General features: G+C 41.0%; 1 protein-coding gene across 1 annotated transcript; it reads left to right on the forward strand.

Annotated features, from left to right (window-relative positions):
• The first annotated feature begins 497 nt into the window (after positions 1-497).
• slc67a1 (solute carrier family 67 member 1) lies at positions 498-17,209 on the forward strand. The gene is made up of 10 exons (XM_084052716.1): positions 498-772; positions 4,651-4,748; positions 4,845-4,990; positions 6,211-6,343; positions 6,829-6,941; positions 7,294-7,413; positions 8,950-9,050; positions 9,799-9,900; positions 10,207-10,327; positions 14,871-17,209. Exons 1-10 carry the CDS (start codon positions 650-652, stop codon positions 15,050-15,052), a joined length of 1,239 nt encoding a protein of 412 aa, XP_083908842.1. The 5' UTR covers positions 498-649; the 3' UTR covers positions 15,053-17,209.
• Positions 17,210-20,903: the final 3,694 nt, after the last annotated feature.

Raw genomic sequence — 20,903 nt, forward strand, 5'->3', positions numbered from 1 at the left:
ATTGGGTAAAAATACTAAAAAGTTGTGAACATTTGAAAAATACTTAAAAGTTGTTATGAGTAAAAATTACTTAAAAGTGCATAAAATGAGTAAAAATACCAAAAAGTATATAAAATGAGTAAAAATACTTAAAAGTTGTCAAAATCTGTAAAGATACAAAAACTATTTAAAAGTAATTACATTGAGTAAAAATATTCAATATTTATTCTGTTGCTGCTCCAGATGCAGTGTTGTAATATTACTGTACTGTATTTGAGTAAAATTACTTACAAGTAATCAAAGGGAGTTAAATAACACTTATAGTGAGCGGCAAGCACGCTTAAAATTTCTTGGAAATGTTGTAAGTAATATATCTATTACTGTCAATGGTGAGTGGTTGCCTGACAACCAAAGGGCCAATCACAGTGCAGCATCCGTTCAGGCTATGGATTCTCTGGACTTTACCATTCACAAGACAAGCGCCCTCGGTAACGCCCCCTTATTAAACAATATATCAAAGTGCACCGGACTTGGATGTGAAAGTTCATCAAGGCATGCCTACTTCAATGTTTGGAAATACCTAAAGGATTTGATCTCGTCCTGGACACGTAGGGCGAGTTGGAAACGTTTCCTTTCTCATATCGTCAGCTCAGCTGTGAGGGAAATAAATATGTCCGGGAAAGCTCCTCAGAGTAAGACCACCGACTTCAGCAGAACGACGGTCATTTACGCCACTTATGCGATCGCCACCCTGGACGTGACATGGATGTTTCTGCAGATGTCTGTGACTCCTGTAAGTCAGTGGTTTATCAAACTTTTTCATGCCAAGGACCCCCAAATGAATGCAGATTTGGCCACGGACCCCCATCTGAAAAGATTTTCAGATGTGGTGTTAATAATAAGAATATCAAGATTTTTTGAAAATAGCTGATGTATGTATAGGGCCCTGGGGGTCCCCGGACCCCACTTGGGAACCCCTGCATTAGACCACGGACCACCATAACTCTGAGAGTGTACAAATAGGGGTCCACGTGGTTCCATTTGTACACTCTCAGAGTTACAGCAACATAAGGGTCCATTTGGTTACTAACTATCCAACATTTATCTGGGTACCCCCTGGAACCCGCTCAATGACTCCTGGGGGTCCCCGGACCCCACTTTGAGAACCAAGGCTGTAAGTGACACGCAGCCAAACATGTAGAATAAATAACCCCTTTCTAATGGTGCTGCTGCTGCTGCTGGGCGAAACGGTGTACCCCCCCAACGTTATAACACAAATGTAAAGGTTCCTAGACTTTCTACAGACAGTAGTATGAGAAGACGTAGTAAGACGGGTTGTTAAAACATGTTTAGCTTCATTGTGTATATATAAGTTTTTTTTTATTGCCCCGTTTGGAACCTCACACAGAGGCACACTTTTTGACAGCTGTGCCCAATTCAAAACGGCGCGTTCCCGACCAGCAAATATCTGTATTTTTCATTTGGAACGAGTTGACTTCCTTTACATTTTTGATCATCATAGCAGGTTAAAATAAAACAAAATATAGAGCTATTCGCTTTAATAATATTCTCCCACCTTTCAACATGGATGTACACTACACAATTAAATTGTCTAGAATTTAAACCTCTGACTGGACTAGATGTTCAAGCTCAGATACATGGTGCACACAAACAATCCAAACGGTTTAGCCTGGGGTGTACCGTGCCCCCAATCTGGGAACCCATCGGCAAAACAAATCTGTTTTGAGAGATTAACCGTGCCGTGACACGTCCAAGTGTGCCTTGGGATTTTGTGACAACCACAAAAGTATTGCAATACGTGACGTGTGTATATAGGCAGCTACTACTACTATACAACAAGTTATGAATTATTATTTTCAGGGTTTACTATGTCATGAGGTTACTTAGTTTGCGCAGACTAATTTCCCAATACAGAGGCAAGGCACTTTCAACCTGATGTCCCTATTTTTGTAAATAACCAGTAAGACTCCCTAATCGGGAGATAAGCGACCGTAGGTCACATGTATACAGAAGAGGGCTGTAACGGCGATTGGTGCCTAGTTGTGTGGGCAATGTATAGTTTTGTTTGGTGGTCTAAGAAATGTGGTGGCAGGCATGTTGATGACATGAGTGTACACATATTGTGTAGTGTGTAGCAATTTGCGTGTTTTTAGGGGCAAAACTGTAGGAGTAGTGGGCAAAAATGTGTTGTGAAAAGCGGCCTGAAGGTGGCGCTAGAAGAGGGCCATGTGAGAAATTAGGGGTGGGGTGTCCGCGTTGCCTTGGCGGACGAATAGGTACCGGCCGCGGCTCTCCCGGACGCTCCTAGCCCGAGTTACGGCATTTTATGTGAGCTGCAGTGGCAGGGGGTCCTCCACTGGGGGCGCCACCACTTTTGCATCCGTTCTGGAGCACCAGGAGTGGGTGGTCCCCGGGAATGCCCCGTGAGCAGCCCCGTTGGGGTGGTCATTTGGTAATTTGTCCACATGTGCTCATTTTTTACACTTGGGGGTCCCCGAGGCAGCTGGGGGTCCCTGGAGCTCCGGGGGTCCTTGGAGGGTGTAGTTTGGCAGGTAAGGAGTGTGTGTGCAAAATCTGGCATGGATCGGGGCAACGGGTGCGGAGATATGAGCAGGGCAAAAGTGTGACGGGACGTGTGTGACGGAGTGACGGGACGTGTGTGACGGAGGGACGGGGTGACGGACGGACACCTGGAGCAGGTTTCTATAGTAAATGCGACCTACGGTCGCAATAATAATAATAATAATATATAGTATATGTAATATAACCATTATTCATGTCGCCACTACCCAGGTCCCAGGTGGCCCGAAGAAGATACACAAAGTTATTACAGTTACAGTATATTAAACTTATAGGCCCCTAAATTCAACTAGGCAATATTAACATTGCACATCATACACCACACATTAATTAGCCTACTCTTCATTGACCATTGCCTGAGTGCCCCATTTGGTGAGTGTGACAACTTAATCCTTGACTCCTTCACTTTTTTTTTTACAGGAAATGTACCTGACTTGTCCAAAGGTTAAACTAGTCACACAGTAATAACTATGATATAATATGAACATTGTGAGAGACTGGCCAAGAGTTGTGTTGACTGTTGACTGACAATTAGCACAGGTAATTAAGGGAAGGCTCACAGTGGAATATTGTATGTGAACTAGTGGGCAGGGAACTAAAACAAAGTGGGCTCTGAGGAAAACTGGGCACTTAAACAGATGCCACTGGAGAAGACTGGGCACTAAAACGAAGTGGGCACTTGAGATAAATGGGTATTCAAATCTAATCTATGCTTGCACCTCATGGTTCACTAACAATGGCTCTAAAATCAAAACTATAGATCTCTCAAAACAAACTTTTAGGGGCGCTGATGGCCTAGTGGTCAAGGTGCATACCACAGTCTAACGCAGTCTGACAGCGAGCCGTAGGTTCGATTCCCGAGCCCGACGGCCTTTGCTGCTTGTCACTCCCCGTCTCTCCCTGTTTCCTGTCACTCTATACTTCGCTATCCAAATAAAGGCAGAAAAGTAAGACTACGAGGCCTCACCTTCTTTGGTAGGACCAACCCAACCTACCCATTAAAGATCTCGACTCAAAACTAAACTGAAAGTGTGGGCATAGTTTAACTCCCCCCTCCCTTCCTTCCTTTAAATATACCTGTTGATGCTACTGAGTTTTCTACCAATATTGTATTGAATTGTATTGTATTGTATGGTATGGGGCCTTTTGTGTTATCCTTTTAGCATAACCTTTGACTGTACTACATATACTGTTAACAAACCAGTATTCAATAATCAATCTAATCTAATCTGATATTTTGGGATATATTACTCACATTTATATTTATTTTTTATTTGAACACAAAATTCTAAGTGATTTCTTTAAAAAAAATAATGCAAAAAAATAAAACATAGCAATTTTATACCTTGTTGGACAACAGTGTTGTGCAAAAAATGTGTAAATAGTCAATCTACAAGCTCACAGGGAACCTAAAAATGTATTATTTTGTATAATTGATTAACCCATTATTTTGATTAAATGTTGCACCCCTTTATATTAACTAGATGCACTCTAATATTGCCCAGGTATCCCCACAAATAGTGCCCAGTTGTCTCCCAAAATAGTGCCCAACTTAAACGCGCGCGCACACACACACACACACACACACACACACACACACACACACACACACACACACACACACACACACACACACACACACACACACACACACACACACACACACACACGACAAGTCATGCAAGTGCCCAGTTTAACTGTTGAATTTACCAAAACACATGTTATGATCCCTGTGCTACTTAGGTCATCAGCTACTGTATGCACAAGTCAAGGTAAATGAATAGGATGATACAGTTAAATTTAGAAGTGGACAGATCACATACAGTGGGTAGGAAATGAATAGAAGTTTGGGATTTTTACCAGATCACGTGGGTGGACAGGCAGTGGAAGAGAGGCACAGGATGTGGTTGTGTAATAATGTTTCCGTACTAGGCTACCAGTCAGAATGCCACAGTAAATGATGGATAGTTAGACTATACTGAAAGCAGGGTTGTTGCAAGTATAGAAAATGAGAGCTAATCCTTTAAAGTCTGTTCATCTCGTTAACAAATACCTCTCTTTTTTTAACAGTATTTGGCCAAGCGACTTGGCTTTGATACTTTGTGGTTTGGTTATTTGCAAACCTTGGTTGGTGTAATTCAACTGCTCGGGGGTCCAATTTTTGGAAGGTGAGTAAAGTTTGGTTCTTATTGTTACTTTGATGACCCAAACCCTGTGTATATGTATGTCTGGAAAAATCAGCATTTTTATTTTGTGTTTTGCAGATTTGCGGACATCTTTGGTGCACGGGCAGCATTGTCGTTAACCTATGTTGCAAACACTGTGTTTTTCGGGTTACTAGCAATAGCAGATAGTCCTACTATGCTATTCATCCAAAAACTTCCTGCAATCTTCATGCATGGTTTACCTGGTAAGTGTCATTTAACGAACTATCTATAAATGCATGATATCTGTGTGTTTGTACATGTCTGACTGTCTGTGTCCCTTTTATGCCCATATTTGGAGATCTCTGTATCTGCCTGTCTGCCTGCGTCCCTTTTTATGCCTGTATATAGAGATCTCCATATATGTCTATTCTTGTCCCTTTTATGCCAATATATTGTCTGTCTGTCTGCTTGTGACCCTTTATATGGCCATATATGGTAATCTATGGCATATCGGTCCGATTGGTAGTTCTGGACAACCATCTCCATATGCAGTATGTCTATATAGCATAACGGTTAGTTGACTGGTTGGACTGGTTGGACGGTTCTCCAGATAATTACAGCCATACTCACGCAACACACACATGCACAGTGTGTGAACGCGTCAAGAAATCTATGAGGCACCAAATTGGACAGTACAGCCTGTCCAGTTGTGTACAGACACCATCTGTCCAGTTTACATACACCACCTGTCCAGTTACATACAGTACATCACCTATCCGGTGAACAAGACACCACCGGTCCAAGTATAAGACACCACCTTTCCAGTTACAAAACATTAACTATTCAGTTACAAAACACCAACTGTACAGTTACAGACACCACCTGTGCAGTTTCAAGACCCCACCTATTTATTCAGTTGGACAGTGCAACATACCCAGTTGGATAGCACCAGATACCCAATTGAACAGCGAAAGATACACTGGATAACTGGACAGGTGGTGTCTGTAATTGGACAGGTGGTGTCTGTCTGTACTGTAATGGATAGGCGATACTTTCTGGATAGGCGGAGTCTGTGTAAGTCAGGCCAACTCAGCAGTTGGTCTGCTTCATCACATCTCAGTGCAGCCTGACAGAAGCCTACACACACCAGACAGTTAACGAGATCTTCCATGATCGGATGCTACAGTACAGGTCACAAGGTCAAAGACAATTATAACCATGCCAAGGTTACTTACATTTTATTATTTTATTTTTTGCTTCAGCTAGTGTGGCGGAGAAGCACCATATTCACATTTTGATCATGATCATGATGATGATGGTGATTATCTGTGATATTATAAAAATGTGTTTATAAGTGATTCGATATTTAATGGAAACATGGTTACTGTTTCTCTACTAACATAAAGTTTGATTGTAATTGTTGTCGGATACATATTGAAATTCCATTCCATGTACTAGCCTACATACTCTCTCCCTGTTCCAGGTGCTCAGATGATAGTGGCAGACCTCACAGAGCCTGCAAACCGGGCAAATGCGTTGGCCAAAGTTGGTCTGTGTTTTGGCATTGGTATGATCGCTGGCTCTACATTAGGTGGTACTCTCACCACACATTATGGGTGAGTATTGGACAAGTTAAACATTTTGGTCGGGTTTGTGTATTTTTGCTGAAGCCTCATTATTATTCCAATGCTGAATTACTGAATTACTTTATTTAAAAGTCATTGAGCCGTTAATGTCATGCTGTTGAACCTGCACATTTGTAAGCATAACATGACTGTGGTAAATGCTTTCACCTTGTAGGCCATTAACAGAGCTCTTAACTGGAGCAAATTACAACAAATATAAAAGTAAAACTAGAAAATGTGCCCAGTAGATCACAGACCTTTGTCAAGATGGCAGTTTATCTATAAGGTGTTGCATCTCCTTTTGGCCAATATTACCAATTAAAGGCATTGTTACATTCTTTCCAGAAAGATTAAAATCCTTGTAGTTTGTGCTCCCTCTTGCTTGTGTGACAAAATGGACCTGCCCTTTTTTATATTACTGATCTTTTTTTCCCACCTTCTCTTTTGTCTTTGTAATTTTGATTGAACTTTCCCAGGGAGAGGTTTGCTGCAAGTGTTGGTGCTGTTGGGAGTCTCGTCAATTTAGCGCTGGTTCTAAATTTGATTCCAAAAAGCACTAAACCACAAGCTCAACAGAACAGCACAGAGAGTAAGGCACAGTTTTGTCTGCTACAGCACACAACGGCCATGGGTTTCAGGAATAACAAATGTATTGTGTTATATTCTTTACTGTGAGTTATTATATGCTTACTATAGTAACCCAACAAGGTGAAAACTTTTAAGGGGATTGGATTGGGCTGCTCACTGTCCTTTAAAAAAAGCACATAATCTCTAGTCTAGTAGTGACAGAGTGACAATTGCTAAATTGTATTTTGTTGTCCAATAGATGGATTTGTGACAAAAATTAACCCCATGGATTCTTAGCAAGCTCCACATTTCTTGGTAAAAACAACAACTAAAACCTACAATTGATAAACTTATGTCTCTTGTGTTCTTGACAGCTAAATCCACTGCAGGAGAAAAAAAGTCAGTATTCGATCTGGGGGAAATCACCAGACTAATGAAGTATCCTGGTGTGGCTAGAACATTCACTGTGAAGACAATCTCAGGCCTTCCATCGGGTGAGTTTTACAGGAGAACATTCTTCTCTTCAAATTTCCCCGTGTCATTGTTTCGCACTAAACACAACAACGACATATCAATGTCACTAACAACACAAGCAACAACGCGCGCAATTAATTTGCGGGGGCGTAGGCTACTTTTCACTGCTCGCCATACATTTGCCTTCTCGGAGCATAATTAATTGCGGCCAGCACAAACTCACAACATTACGGTCGACCATGTTGTTCCCCAGCATCACCGCCGAACGACACCGAAACACCACGAGCCGGACAACATGAAACTTGAAAATGTTCAGGTTGCCAAACACAAGAGTGAATAATTATGTTTTGCAAGTGCACACTGCACAGTAAAATACTGAGTGTTAGTCTGGGATACGAAAAATGTACCTGTAAAGGTAGATCTTTACACTCACACACACCCGGATTTTGTTGTGTTAATGTGGTTTTCTTATGAATGAATATAGCACACTATTAATTGATATAATAGAATACAACTGTAGTTCAGTAGCGGACCAGGAATAACCAGGAATTACATTTAGGGCAGGCGAGATTTTTTTTGCCCCCCTGCCCCCTCGAAAATCGCCGATCGAAAACCGGCGAAAGTGGCCGTTTTCAAGATGTTTTGGCCATTATCTCTGGAACGGAAGGTCCAATCTGCTCAGTTCAAAGCTTGTTGGGTGCGTGACTTTGAGGACATTAAGCACCTAATGACAGATTGTCGGGTTATTTGGGTTTTCTAGGGGAGGCGAGATCTTAGTTGGAACGACAATCTGTGGGGAAATGAAACGATTATGCCACCCTCTGGAAACTTGGGACTACACTTATTTACGGAGCCTTGAATGTGTTACATTGTGGTCAGGTTGCTGCTATTGTGCCTGTTGGCTCATTGGAAAGGCTCTGCTACACTAAATGGAACAGAGCCTCAATTAGTATCACTGGTAACACCTGTGAAGGAAGTACCATACTGTACAGTCCAATTACATGCCAGTATGGCTGACTCGGTTTGGCCTGAATTGAAGACAGCCTTAATTATTATGTAACACCTGTACAGAATGTAACATGGCCGTACTGTTTATGTCAATATGGCTGCCGTGAAAAAGGTCTATTGTACCGCTTGTGCATTTTGGTACAGTCAGTAATTCTTAAAACTTTACTACAGTGATGTCACAGTACGTGCGAAGAGGTGAAGGGAACCGATGTCTGATGAGTGTGTCGACGGTGCAAACAAGCTCCTTTTTGTGACTCAGGAGCTTGAAAAAAACAATATTTGGACATCCTGTCTTCATTTTTCATCCATACACTAGTCCGATACTTATTCATAGTTTTTTCTCTAGTACAGAAACATATATGACCGTCTAACAAAACTCAATGTGTTGTTTGCACCTCCAAGATAATGGCAGACTCGGTTACTCTCGGCCCCCAAATACCTGTATGTGTGTCTCAAAGAATAGAGGGCAAAGAACTACTGCAACAATTGCTGATATACCTTAAAAAGAAAAAAAATAACAAACATACTTCCGGTATCTCTCTTCTTAGGAATCTTTCAAGTCATGTTCTCCATAATTGCAATAAACGTCTTTGAACTGGAATCTCAACAGAACGGATATTTGCTGGCCTACTTTGGCATATTACAAATGGTAAGTGGAACAATATTTTTTTAATTGTTTACGATTTGATTAAAATACATTTTAAAAGTTTGGAAAATGTAGACTTTTGAACTTCTCAATTATAAAGGGGTCCTTTTTCAGGGGATATCTAAGACACTTTGAAAGCCCAATTTAAATAAAAGAAGGGTAAAAGCCAGGGTGCAGGTTTTGGGGCCGCACGCAGGCGCACACACACACACACACACACACACACACACACACACACACACACACACACACACACACACACACACACACACACACACACACACACACACACACACACACACACACACACACACACACACACACACACACACACACACACACAATGGTTTATGTATGTTCACATGTGCTGTAAAAAATGTACAGTCAGCAAATCTTGGACAAATACCCACACACCCCTCAGGGGTATAAGTAACAGCGTCTTCACCCTATTTGGTGGCTACCGATAGTAGAAAAGATTGCACCGATTTTTTTTGGCACCCCAAAATGATTGTATATAATTTATTTAGATGTTTTTATCTTGCTACTCTCTTTTGTTATTCTTACATTTTCTTTGTTTCATTCTTTGTACAATGTTGAGGATGTTACTTATTTAAGGAGATGTAACAAATAAAAATTAGCATTGATTAGAGGTTTAGAGGTAAACTATACAGTACATTCTGATAATTCTGTAGAGAGAGATAGATAGATTGATAAAGAATGATGAAGTGAAGGAAAGTGGTTGTGTGTTCAGTTCATTCAGGGAGGAGTGGTTGGTCGTCTTACAAGCAGATACTCTGAGTGGTCACTGCTGCTGTTCTCCATCGGCCTCTCATCTGCAGTGGGACTGGCACAGGTGCGTAGATATCTCTGCACGCACGCACGCACGCACGCACACACACACACACACACACACACACACACACACACACACACACACACACACACACACACACACACACACACACACACACACACACACACACACACACACACACACACACACACACACACACACACACACTTTTGATATGCTGGTCTATGTAATAGAGCCTGTTAATCTAAGATTCTGCAGAGGTTAACGACAGAAGTCAGAGTGGTATATGGTTATAGTGGTTGTATAATCCTAAATGTATTGCTTTTCATCTCTCCTTCCTGGCAGGCGTTTATGCAAAATGTCTTCCAGTTCTGCTTCATAGCCATACCAATGATGTTGTCTCTCATTATGTTCAACGTGGTCACTGACAGCATGCTCACCAAGAGTGTTCCTCCTTCTGATACTGGTAAGATACAAGTTCAAAACCACTGTACCTAGGGATGTCCGATATTATCGGCCTCCCGATATTATCGGCCGATATTAGCATAAAAATTGATATCGGGAAAATATCGGTATCGGTTTTTGAAAAAAAAAATTTTTTTTTTTTATTTTTTTTTGGCTTTATAAATAAGTTACAGGAGTTCTTACTGTATATGGTGTGTGTGATATGAAATTTGAGCTTACCCTAATCACAATAATCCCCGCATATATCGGTATCGGTTGATATCGGTATCGGTAATTAAGAGTTGGACAATATCGGTATATCGGTTATCGGTAAAAAAGCCAATATCGGACAACCCTAACTGTACCCGGTTGCTGCACCCTTTATAGAAGCCAAGCAACCTTTCTCTTCACTGTGCTATTGGATAGAAAAGGTTTCATTACCCAGATGAGGGGTCACATTGATAAGCTATTATTGAAACAAGAAGCATCCATAAATTCCACACTCTGGCATGTTGACACCTAAAGGTCCTTACACACCGGGAGTGTGACGAATAAACTATCCAAAAAGGCATCGTGAATATTTGTTTGGCCAAGAAACGGTCCTTGGAACAAAACAAAGCTGTGTAAGAAAGGAAATGACATCACATTCTTTGTCCGCCAATTCCAGCTGGTGGATTCGACGCACTGGTAGGCAAACTGGAGCCAGACATTTGATGGAATGCTTTGAAGTCCAAGAGAGCCGGTTGGACAAGCTTATGAATAAACACTAACTATGAAAGATTGCAAGATGTGCAACTTTTTTTTTTTTTTTTTTACTTTGTTTATTGGATTTTTCTGCAGCAGTATTCAGCATTAAAAAAACATAAGGTACAGAAAAGCTTTTTAAAGCAGCCAATAAAATACAACATTTCAATAGACACAAAGATGTGCAACCTTTGTAAAATTATCGGTTCAGGAAAATAAAAGAAGACATCATACTGTACGTTGTTTTCTGATTCCTCGTTGTGTACACTATATAATTGTATTGGTGTCTAAAGAGCACAGAGTAAGTTTCTGACTGGGCAGAGTATGGGCTCTCATCACTAGACTGTGAATTAATGACAATGTCAATCAATTCTAATGTTTTGACAGCCCATACTGCCCAATCAAAAACGTACTCTGTACTATTTATATACCTTAATAGAATAATATAGTCTGCACATCTAAAAACAAGAGATCAGAACATAATGTGCGATACGTCTTGACAGATTATCTGACAAAGGTCGCCATCATTATGAAATATTGTTTATTCATAAGCTCGTCAATCCGACGTCAATACATTCCATCGAACTTCCGGTTCCAGTTTGCCTCCCAGTGTGCAGCTATGACGCATGCTATGGTGTAGAATTTGTCCTTTCTGTATTTTCATAGCCTTGCAACAACAGATGAAGCTCACACAAACCTTACCCTTTTAATGACATCAGCAGCCATTTTATACGGCTTAGTAGCCAGGCTGCACAGGTGTGCCACATCTCCTCTGACCACAGGCACACTTTTTTTCGCATTCATTATATATTTTTTTCCAGAGTTTCCAGGTTTTTTAAATTATTTTTTTGGGGCATGTGAAAGTTACAGGAGCTCTTAGTGTATGGTGTGTGTGATATGAAATGTGAGCTTACCATAATCACATTCAGGTGTGTGTGTGTCTGTGTCCATCTGACGCTTGTTAATGTTACATATATCATGGCAATTATGTTTCTGCACTGTCAAATAGCCTAGGCTACATCTAATCTAAGATAGCTTCAAAGCCAAATATTTTCCCTGACGGGGGTAAAAACAAAATCGCCACGCTTTGCACTGGCTATTATGCTTCAATTCTGCCCCCCACCCAAAACTTTAAGTAAAACTAGGCGCCCATGCCTCTGACGACTCTGTGTTCCACTGCAACCTGGAACACAGGCCAAAACAGACAAACGCAAATGATAACCCCAGGGTTGTCACAACTCCAACGTATAAATCTTTATTAATTTATATTAGCCTTCACATCCTCTTAACACAAGAGAGTTGTGATCACTCAACAATATATGATATTAGATGAACCAACGTACAATACACCTCAAAATGGTTACAAGCCAGAACCATAGCAAGGGCCTCTTTTTCACTTGAAGACTTTTCGGAGAAGTAGAACACTGGGTGCTCTACTACTCCATCAGCACCGTTCGGAAACACAACGGCTTAAATTGCTGATTAAAGTTAGGTGCCGCAAGCACAGGAGCAGTAGTCAGCCAGGCTTTCATCTGCTGAAAAGCATCTTGGCAATATTGTCAGACAACACAATCTGAACCTTTGGATTGCCATGCTGCTGCAATGGCAGCAAAGGTTTTGCAAAACCCCTGTTATAGCCAACCACCCCCACTCCACAATTCTCGCACACTCAGCATCAGGTAGGTGAGCTAAGTGAGGATCAAGCTTGGTTATTTCAGAGTACCCTCCTTGGCTTTAGATCCTACTCCCTCCACACAGTGCCCAGTGTCACCAAACAGGCAGAGACACACTTAACAAACTATGGAGGCTAGAGGTCGTCTGGCCAAACAGAACAAAAGAAAAATGAAGTTCTGGGCAAACCACACAGTCTGACCTAGCCTGGTAAACCCTCCCTCCGGAAATCTCATTTCCATTTGATTCCAGGAGTGAGTCTGGCCTGATTGCCCATTGTGGGAGTTTCTAGCGGAATTACAAACTAACCGAGCCAATTAGCGTCCTCGCTCATTGTTTTGTGATTGACAGCGGGGGTAGGCCAATCAGGTGGAACCAGAGTGGTTCACACGTCATTAATCAATACACTTTTCATACAAGCTGCTCATTAACTCCTGGTCCTGGTGATAATCACTGCAGCCTAAAGTGGCTTAATTGGACATCAAAGGGCCACTTGGACATCAAAGCTACATTACTCCCGCCCAGCTCCAGCCCACAGCCAAATTGCCCATATAGGTCTGCAGGCCAGACTCACTCCTGAAATAAAATACAATTGAGATTTCTGGAGGGAGGGTTTACCAGGCTAAGTCTGACCCACATAGTATAAGGATATATGTATACTCTTATAGTACTGTATGTATGTAACCCATGTACTGTATATTGGGTAATATGGTATCATTAACAGTGTAAAATCAGACTGCTAATCTATTCCTTTTGTGAACCATTGTTTAAATACAAACACCCGTGTCCAAGCTGGCAAATCTGCGAAAAATGAAAAATGATTGAGGTGGACATTCTGCCTGTTGGCATTGTTGGGGGAAACGGGCTAAAATTGAAATATTTGGAATTTTGCAATTTGTAGTTCATTGCAGGGCTTTGTCATGTGTTCTTGTGATGAGAATCAATGCAGCTATGTAAGGTTATTGTACTGTATGTTACTGTGGGTTGTGATATAAACAACATGTCTCTGTTTGCTTCTGGAGAGAACCTACAAGGATCTATTCATATAGATAGACTGGATTCATTTAGCTGTCAATGTCCATTGTCAGCTGAATTTCCAATTGCATTAGGGGTATCTTGAGGAGGGAGAGGTTTTATGAACCCTAGCAGATTTACGCAACACAACACATTGTAAGCTTGTAGATCAGCTATTTTATATAACGGGTCGGGTATAAACCCCTGGGCCACACCGGTCAACAAAGTATTTAGGATTTAAGTAGTTACAGAATTATCTGTATATATATTTTTTTACATAGACAATTAAGTGTGCTTTGCCCTGATGAAGGTAGTCTGACCGAATGTTTGGCTTTATCTTATATTCAAATTGGCTTAAGGGAGGATCGGCCGGCATGCGGGCTATGACTTAGCCATAACCATGGCTGAGTTCCCAATGCAGCCGCGCCCAAATATGGAGTGTGTTGTCTAACTTCAATGTGTTGTCAGGCGCAAACAAATAAGTCAGCTCCATATATGGGCACAAAAGGGGGCATGCCCATTTATGGGCATATACTGATGACGATCAGCGATCTCCATATATGGGCATAAAAGGGATCTCCAAACATTGGCGGTGTGACCGATCAACTTCCAACTCGGCATGCGTAGCGGCGGCCCAAACTCTAGATGAACCTCTAGTTATAGAAACGTGCATTGATCCAAGTGTGCAGAGCCACAGATTTGACCTCTATGCCCATATTTGGCCATATGCCCATATATGGTCATGGGCCACACTTCAAACTCTGCTCACGCATCGGCAAAGACTCGAGGGAGTGTGGTGTCCCGCCTCCGAGCCGTTCAGATACACGGTTGTCCTGAACGGCCGATCCGACCGATATGTCCCTATATGGGCATATATGGATATCCAGTTGTCCAGAACTGCCGATTCAACCAATATGCACACATATGGGCATGCCAATATACAGAGTATGGGCATATATACTACATCAGGTGGTGCGACCTCTAGATGTGAGCGACCTCACATCATGATCCAAGTGTGCAGAACCTCCTTCCCTTATGACATAGACAATTAAGAAATTACCATTTGTGACAATAATATATATATATGAAATGATTTGTCTAATTAATTGTCGGAACTGGTTTCTCCCTGCACATAGGAACGATGTTGGGATTGTGCGCCTCTGAGCAGTCTCTGCTTCGCACCGTTGGACCAACGATCGGTGGCTTCCTGTTTGAAAACTATGGGGTTTCCTCCTTTGGGTTCATCCAGTTTGTTCTAAACACATCAGTGTTCAGTTACCTCTTTCTACGTGGATTCAAAGAGGAACACAAGGAATGACTCAAACAGGTAGGGTTGCAAATAAAAAAAAAGAAGAAGGATTCTGAGGCCTCAATATCCTATCCTTGGCCTTCCGTAGCGTCAGACACAGATTCCTCACTTATCGAGTTGAACTAGAATGACATTAGTTGACTCATTTTACAGTAAACTACAAAAATATTCCCTGAAACTACCCCTCCTGACCGCCATATCCTATGATGATTGTGTAGATGAGGCATGAGTCCGACTCATGTCTCATCTTCACAATCAGTATCTTCACCATGCACACTTGTTGAGGATGGCTCGGTGTCAGACTCAAAGAGTCTCAAGTTTGCCCGAATGGCCAACAATTCTTTTTAACTCTATCAATGGTCAGCCTGATGCATGCCTTGGTTTGAGTGTTCCCAAACAGGGACCAGAACATCAATTTGTTCAAAAAATGTTTTGGTATGCAACAGTAGACACTACGCTGCTTTATATATCTCACTTTGCAATGCGGTAGCTTGCCAGTGGCAAGGGTTTAATGTGTAGTACCTCTGCTTTGTCACCAGATGGGGTACTATCTTAACATTCCGTAGTATGTGAAGTGAAACATACTATTTAGTATGCACTCAATAGTATGCTGAAAATAGCGTACTGATTAGATTTACTGATTTTAATTTATCGAAATTGTGTACATTCCCAAAATCCGATTGTTTTGATTACCTTCCCGCAATTTTCCTAGAAGGGAATTCCCAGGAGATTTCTGTGAGTTTTTTCTGTGAATTGTCAGATGCTTTGCAACCCTACCTACGCTAATGTCCAAATGCACACACAGCATTCATCACTATTTTAATTGAGTCTTATTCTGTTCTTTTTATTATTTTGTTTTCCATTGGAAACTGTATTTTCTAAAGACAAACAAATTTCACAGTTCTATCGCTTCTTACAAAGCCATTGTTTCAATTTCTGCGCTCTTTCGCTGATGGTATATTATTTTTTCACTTTTGCCTTCCGTTTGGTGTCATTCTGAGAGAAGCTGCATATCCTTTCTAACTACTGTATGTGTTGTACAAATGCCTTAAATCCTCAATTATCAATGTAAAATAATTGCAGGTTTTGTATGTCTTACTATACTTTAATTATAATATTGAGCATTTTGTTAAACCCTCGGAAAGGGTTAAGTCCAGTGAAAGAAGAGTCATGTCACATGCCTATCACATCAGTCAGTCAGTAATTTTGTTGTCAGTCTAGAAACGCAATCACAGGAAAATGTCACCTTCTTGACCAGACTTCTAAAATGAGGCTTTTTGGTGCTCTTCTGACTCAGATAGAGTCCAACATAAGAGATTACATGAAAAGGTGGAATTGAATAGCGTGATATGAATTCTGCAAAGACCCACTAGAGAGCAGCAAAGCCATGTTTGTTTGCCGGGTGATACTTGTGCCTTTATGTTTAACTGTTTGGTGTTTGTAAAGTAGGTTTCAGGCTGCAAACTGGGCTGTAGTGAATGATACAGCAGAAGGTAATTGCAGCTGCCTGTTAAAATGCCTTATCTTTTTACCTGCTTGTAAGATTTCATTCGTATCAGGCTGGGCAGGTAGCCTACATTCCGCTCTCAGTTGGTGGTAAATGCTACTCTATTTTTTTTAATAGGACAGTGGATGAGAAAGGGTAAAGACAATGTATTGGTAATATATTTTATTATATGTCTGCAAATTTGTCAATCAGACTGCAATTTTTGTCATCCTTCATTGTATTTGCACAATTTCCTGCTACCTCAGTTGCCATTGGAATTATTTCACAGAATCTGGAGCAGGTGTTTCTTTGTTTTCCAAAAGTAGTTTGTTGTTGAATTATTGCATCTTTGTCAATCCCAGATAATCATCCTTGTTCTAACAGTAGGAGGTCTATTGTTTTACAGCTTTACTCTGCTGGAAGTGGCTGTACTCGCAACAGATGTCACTGGTGTGATTTTTATGGGGCTAAATTTTGCAAAATAAATGATGCAACCATACAATCATAGCAAAAGTAATTGCAACAGATTGTATCCTAGGCCAGTACATTGAATAAAAGTGGATTAAAAACAAAAAAGGGTGATCTGTTGTCTGTTAACTAAGAATAAATGATCTGTGAAACATTACAGAAACAACTAATGATAGAATATTTAGAAGACTGAGGAGAGCAGATATTTACATAATGGCATAATGACGAGTTCATGCTGGGACAATGTTTATAAGGCCTTGGCTGTAATAACTGTACACCTTGCATTGTTGATGGGCCACACGTTACAGTCCTAGATAGCTGAACCTTTTAGGTGAATGTATTATTTGCTAAAGTATATATTAAATTAAGAAATAATATTAATGACAATTAATTAAACATTAAAAAAACATTTCTGAAATATTCACTAACAAATATCCGAGGGGCCGCCAATGTTTATGAGCTTTCTCAAAGCTAATCCGATCCTCTGTGCACAAGAGCTAGAGAGCCCAGTTACAACACAAGATTTAAAATGCAGGCTGCACAGATTCAGTAGTTGCTGCTTCTGCACTCAGCATACATCATATACTGTTTGCAAAATAACTTGCTATTATGCTAACTCTCAAATTTTGCGATCAGGTGCGATTTAAAAATGAGGGAAAAAATGTACTCTCATATACTGCATATACAAACACACACACAAAGACACACTGTAGGTGGACTTTTACTGTGTCACTCTATCTGTGGACCCAGGGGGCCAACCGTGGCCTTGAGGTGGGGGGGACATATATAGGTGCCTTGTTACACTGGCTCTTTGAGTCAGTGGAGGGCCGGGACAATGCTGTTGTTAACACTCCTGACGGGGACCTTTGGACCCTCTGAAAGTTTAATGTGACTCTTTGAGCGACCTGCGCTCGCTGAGGTCAGAGATGAGGCCGGCCCAGCAGCAACCCAGGGCCGCCTCATGTCGTCGCCGCGGAAACCAAACGCCGGCGTGGGGGCATCGGGTGCCGGGCGGGCTTTGTCCCCTGTGGCATCCATAATGAGGCATCTGTCCCCACCTGGTGCACGGAGAGATGGGACTCACTGTCTCTTTTTCAAAAGAGCACAGGTTACCTATCTGATTTGTGCGAGACAAGCCCGGGACCTGATCTCCAGCTGAAGGGCCTGCGATTTGAATGATTTATACCACTGTTCCCATGTTCCTTTTTGTCCTTATCACGGCCACTTTGCTCCACATCGTGTTATACAGTATAGGTGCATCTGGGTGATTGCTATTCATTTCAATCGAGCTTGCGTCAGTATTTCTAAAGTATACCGCTCAAAGAAATGTAGGGAACACTTTGATCCCTTAATTATTTTAGTAGAGTTTTCAACTGTGTACATACTGCTAACAAAAACTGCTCAAAAGAATTAAGGGATCAAAGTGTTCCCGTCATTATTTTGAGCAGTGTATAATATTCTTTCTCTAACCCATTGAGACCTGAAGCCAATTCTACAAATGTCTTCTAAATCCAAACAGTTTTCTGAAAAAGTTTCTATATCAGTGGTGCTCAAACTTTTTCATGTCAAGGACCCCCAAAATGATATGTATTTGGCCACCTACCCCCATCTCAAAATATGTTGTTCCAGGGACCCCCAGAAGCAAAGATTTGAGTTACAAAATGTTTGCTTTAAAACAATATATATTAAAAGGATTTGCACACATTTTCAAGATTTTTCAAAAATAGCAGACGAGCTTGTATATCTGCTATTTTTGAATAGCCAAAGTGTAAAATAATACTTTTTTAGCTCAAATCAAGAAGTGACACAGATGCGTTCCAGGTGTATAATATTCTTTCCCTAAAGGAAATGTCATAACATGACTATTAGTCTGGCGCTATCTTACTACCAGTATACGCCTGTTCTTGTCTTGCCAGTATGCAGTGAAAGCGGTAAACACTCCCGATCCTCCATTGGAGAGTAGAGAATAAACATCATGGGTGGTGTGAAGGTTAAACCGCATCTTTTAAAGTATCTCATGTAGACTCTTGCCTCCTACATACCAGTGGAGCTTGAGACGTTGGCCACGGGAAGGGAAAGGTGATCTTAATGGGGTTTTGTCTTGGTGTAATCAGACAGCGACATCATCAATCATGAGCGAGGGGAATTACAGCGGGTTACAAAGGGAGATAAGATAATGAGAGGGACCACAGTGATCTGTCGAGGGACGGCTCGAGTTCCAGAAGACATGATTACATGGCATGGGGCTCCCTGGATGCTGATGTACTGAGTGGGACAGCGGCGAAGGTTTAAAAGTTATTGAAAACGTACAATTGTGTTTTTGCTGTCAAGTGCACTGACAAATATGAATCAAATAGTTCTATAACTTATATTAACACATTTCCATTTGTCCATTTGCCTATGAAGAATGCTGTTCTGCTGTAAAAAAAAAACGGACTAACCGACTGGGCCTAGAGGGCCCTAACTAGAGGAAAAATGGAAATCCCACCTCATTTTAGTTTTATTGTTTACTGTCCATGGTGCTCAATGTCTTTGTTTGCAAATGCAACGTCACTATATCATTGTGTAAGTACAGCAATGCTGATTATGGGTGTAAGTAAATAATTGTAATAAAAAAACGGAGAGGCAGTCTTGAATCTCTCTCTCTCTATCTCTCTCTCCATATTTATACTGTATATTACACACACACACACACACACACACACACACACACACACACACACACACACACACACACACACACACACACACACACACACACACACACACACACACACACACACACACACACACACACACACACACACACTCATCTGTGTGTCCTGTTTAGACTCAAAGGATCCAGAAGACAGCTTAATTTAGTCAGCAAAAAGCTTTTTTTAACAGGTAATAAATGTACACATCATTTATAACAGGTGGGAACTGGGAAGATGATTGTTCACAAATACAAAATAATTTCCACATGGTGACTTTAGGGTAAGGGCAGTAAACCCTGCCACAGGCGGGTTAGGGTTAGACATTTTTTAACAAATTGTTATACATGAAATAGATGGACATGGCTACTAATTGCTTATTAAATGACCAATTAGTAGTCATGTCTATTTATTTCATGTATAACAATGTGTTAAAATTATTTTACTATGAAGCCTATTACTATGATCATTACATTTTAATGATCATAGTAATATGCAATTATGGAGTGTTCATCAAGTAATTTGAATATTCTTAAAAGCATTTACAAATGTAGTATTACACATTAACATTATATTATTTACAAATAATGTAAAGGTCACCTACAAATCATTTGGAATGTTAACATTCATGTTTTACAAATGTACAGTATACATGATTTATTAATGATATGTTCTAACTGATAATTATAATAAAGATTTACCACGTGGGTAAGAATGTTCTACCCACGATGCTTTGCTTACTGCCAAAAGGGCATATGGCTACTTATTATTATTTATGTATGACTTTTTTTGCACTCTGGTGCATTTTTGGCACCAAACAAACCAACATGTTTACCGTTATTATGGGTCATTGTTTCGGTTGTGTCATTTTGGCACTGAAACTATGTCATCGCCAGCTTTCATTTGATATAACACTCATTGCACAATATGGCTCCAAGACCACACATGTATTCTTAGGGTCATCAGTAATCCAAAAATATATTTCTGTCTCCGCCAGGCCGAAAGGCATGGCGAGAGTATGTTTTGCACCCTGTCCGTCCGTCCGTCCGTCCGTGTGTCATTCTGTCTTTCTGTGTACCGCTAATCTCCGGCACTGTTGGCTTGATCGCAGCGAAACTGTGCACACACACTCCCTGGATGCCAATTCAGAACCTCTGCCCCACATTTTTCACATGGACCTGTTATAGCGCCACCAGGAGGCCGCTTTTTGCAA

This window comes from Gymnoscopelus microlampas (genome assembly GCF_963454915.1).
Source record: "Gymnoscopelus microlampas genome assembly, chromosome: 1".
Classification (NCBI taxonomy): Eukaryota; Metazoa; Chordata; class Actinopteri; order Myctophiformes; family Myctophidae; genus Gymnoscopelus; species Gymnoscopelus microlampas.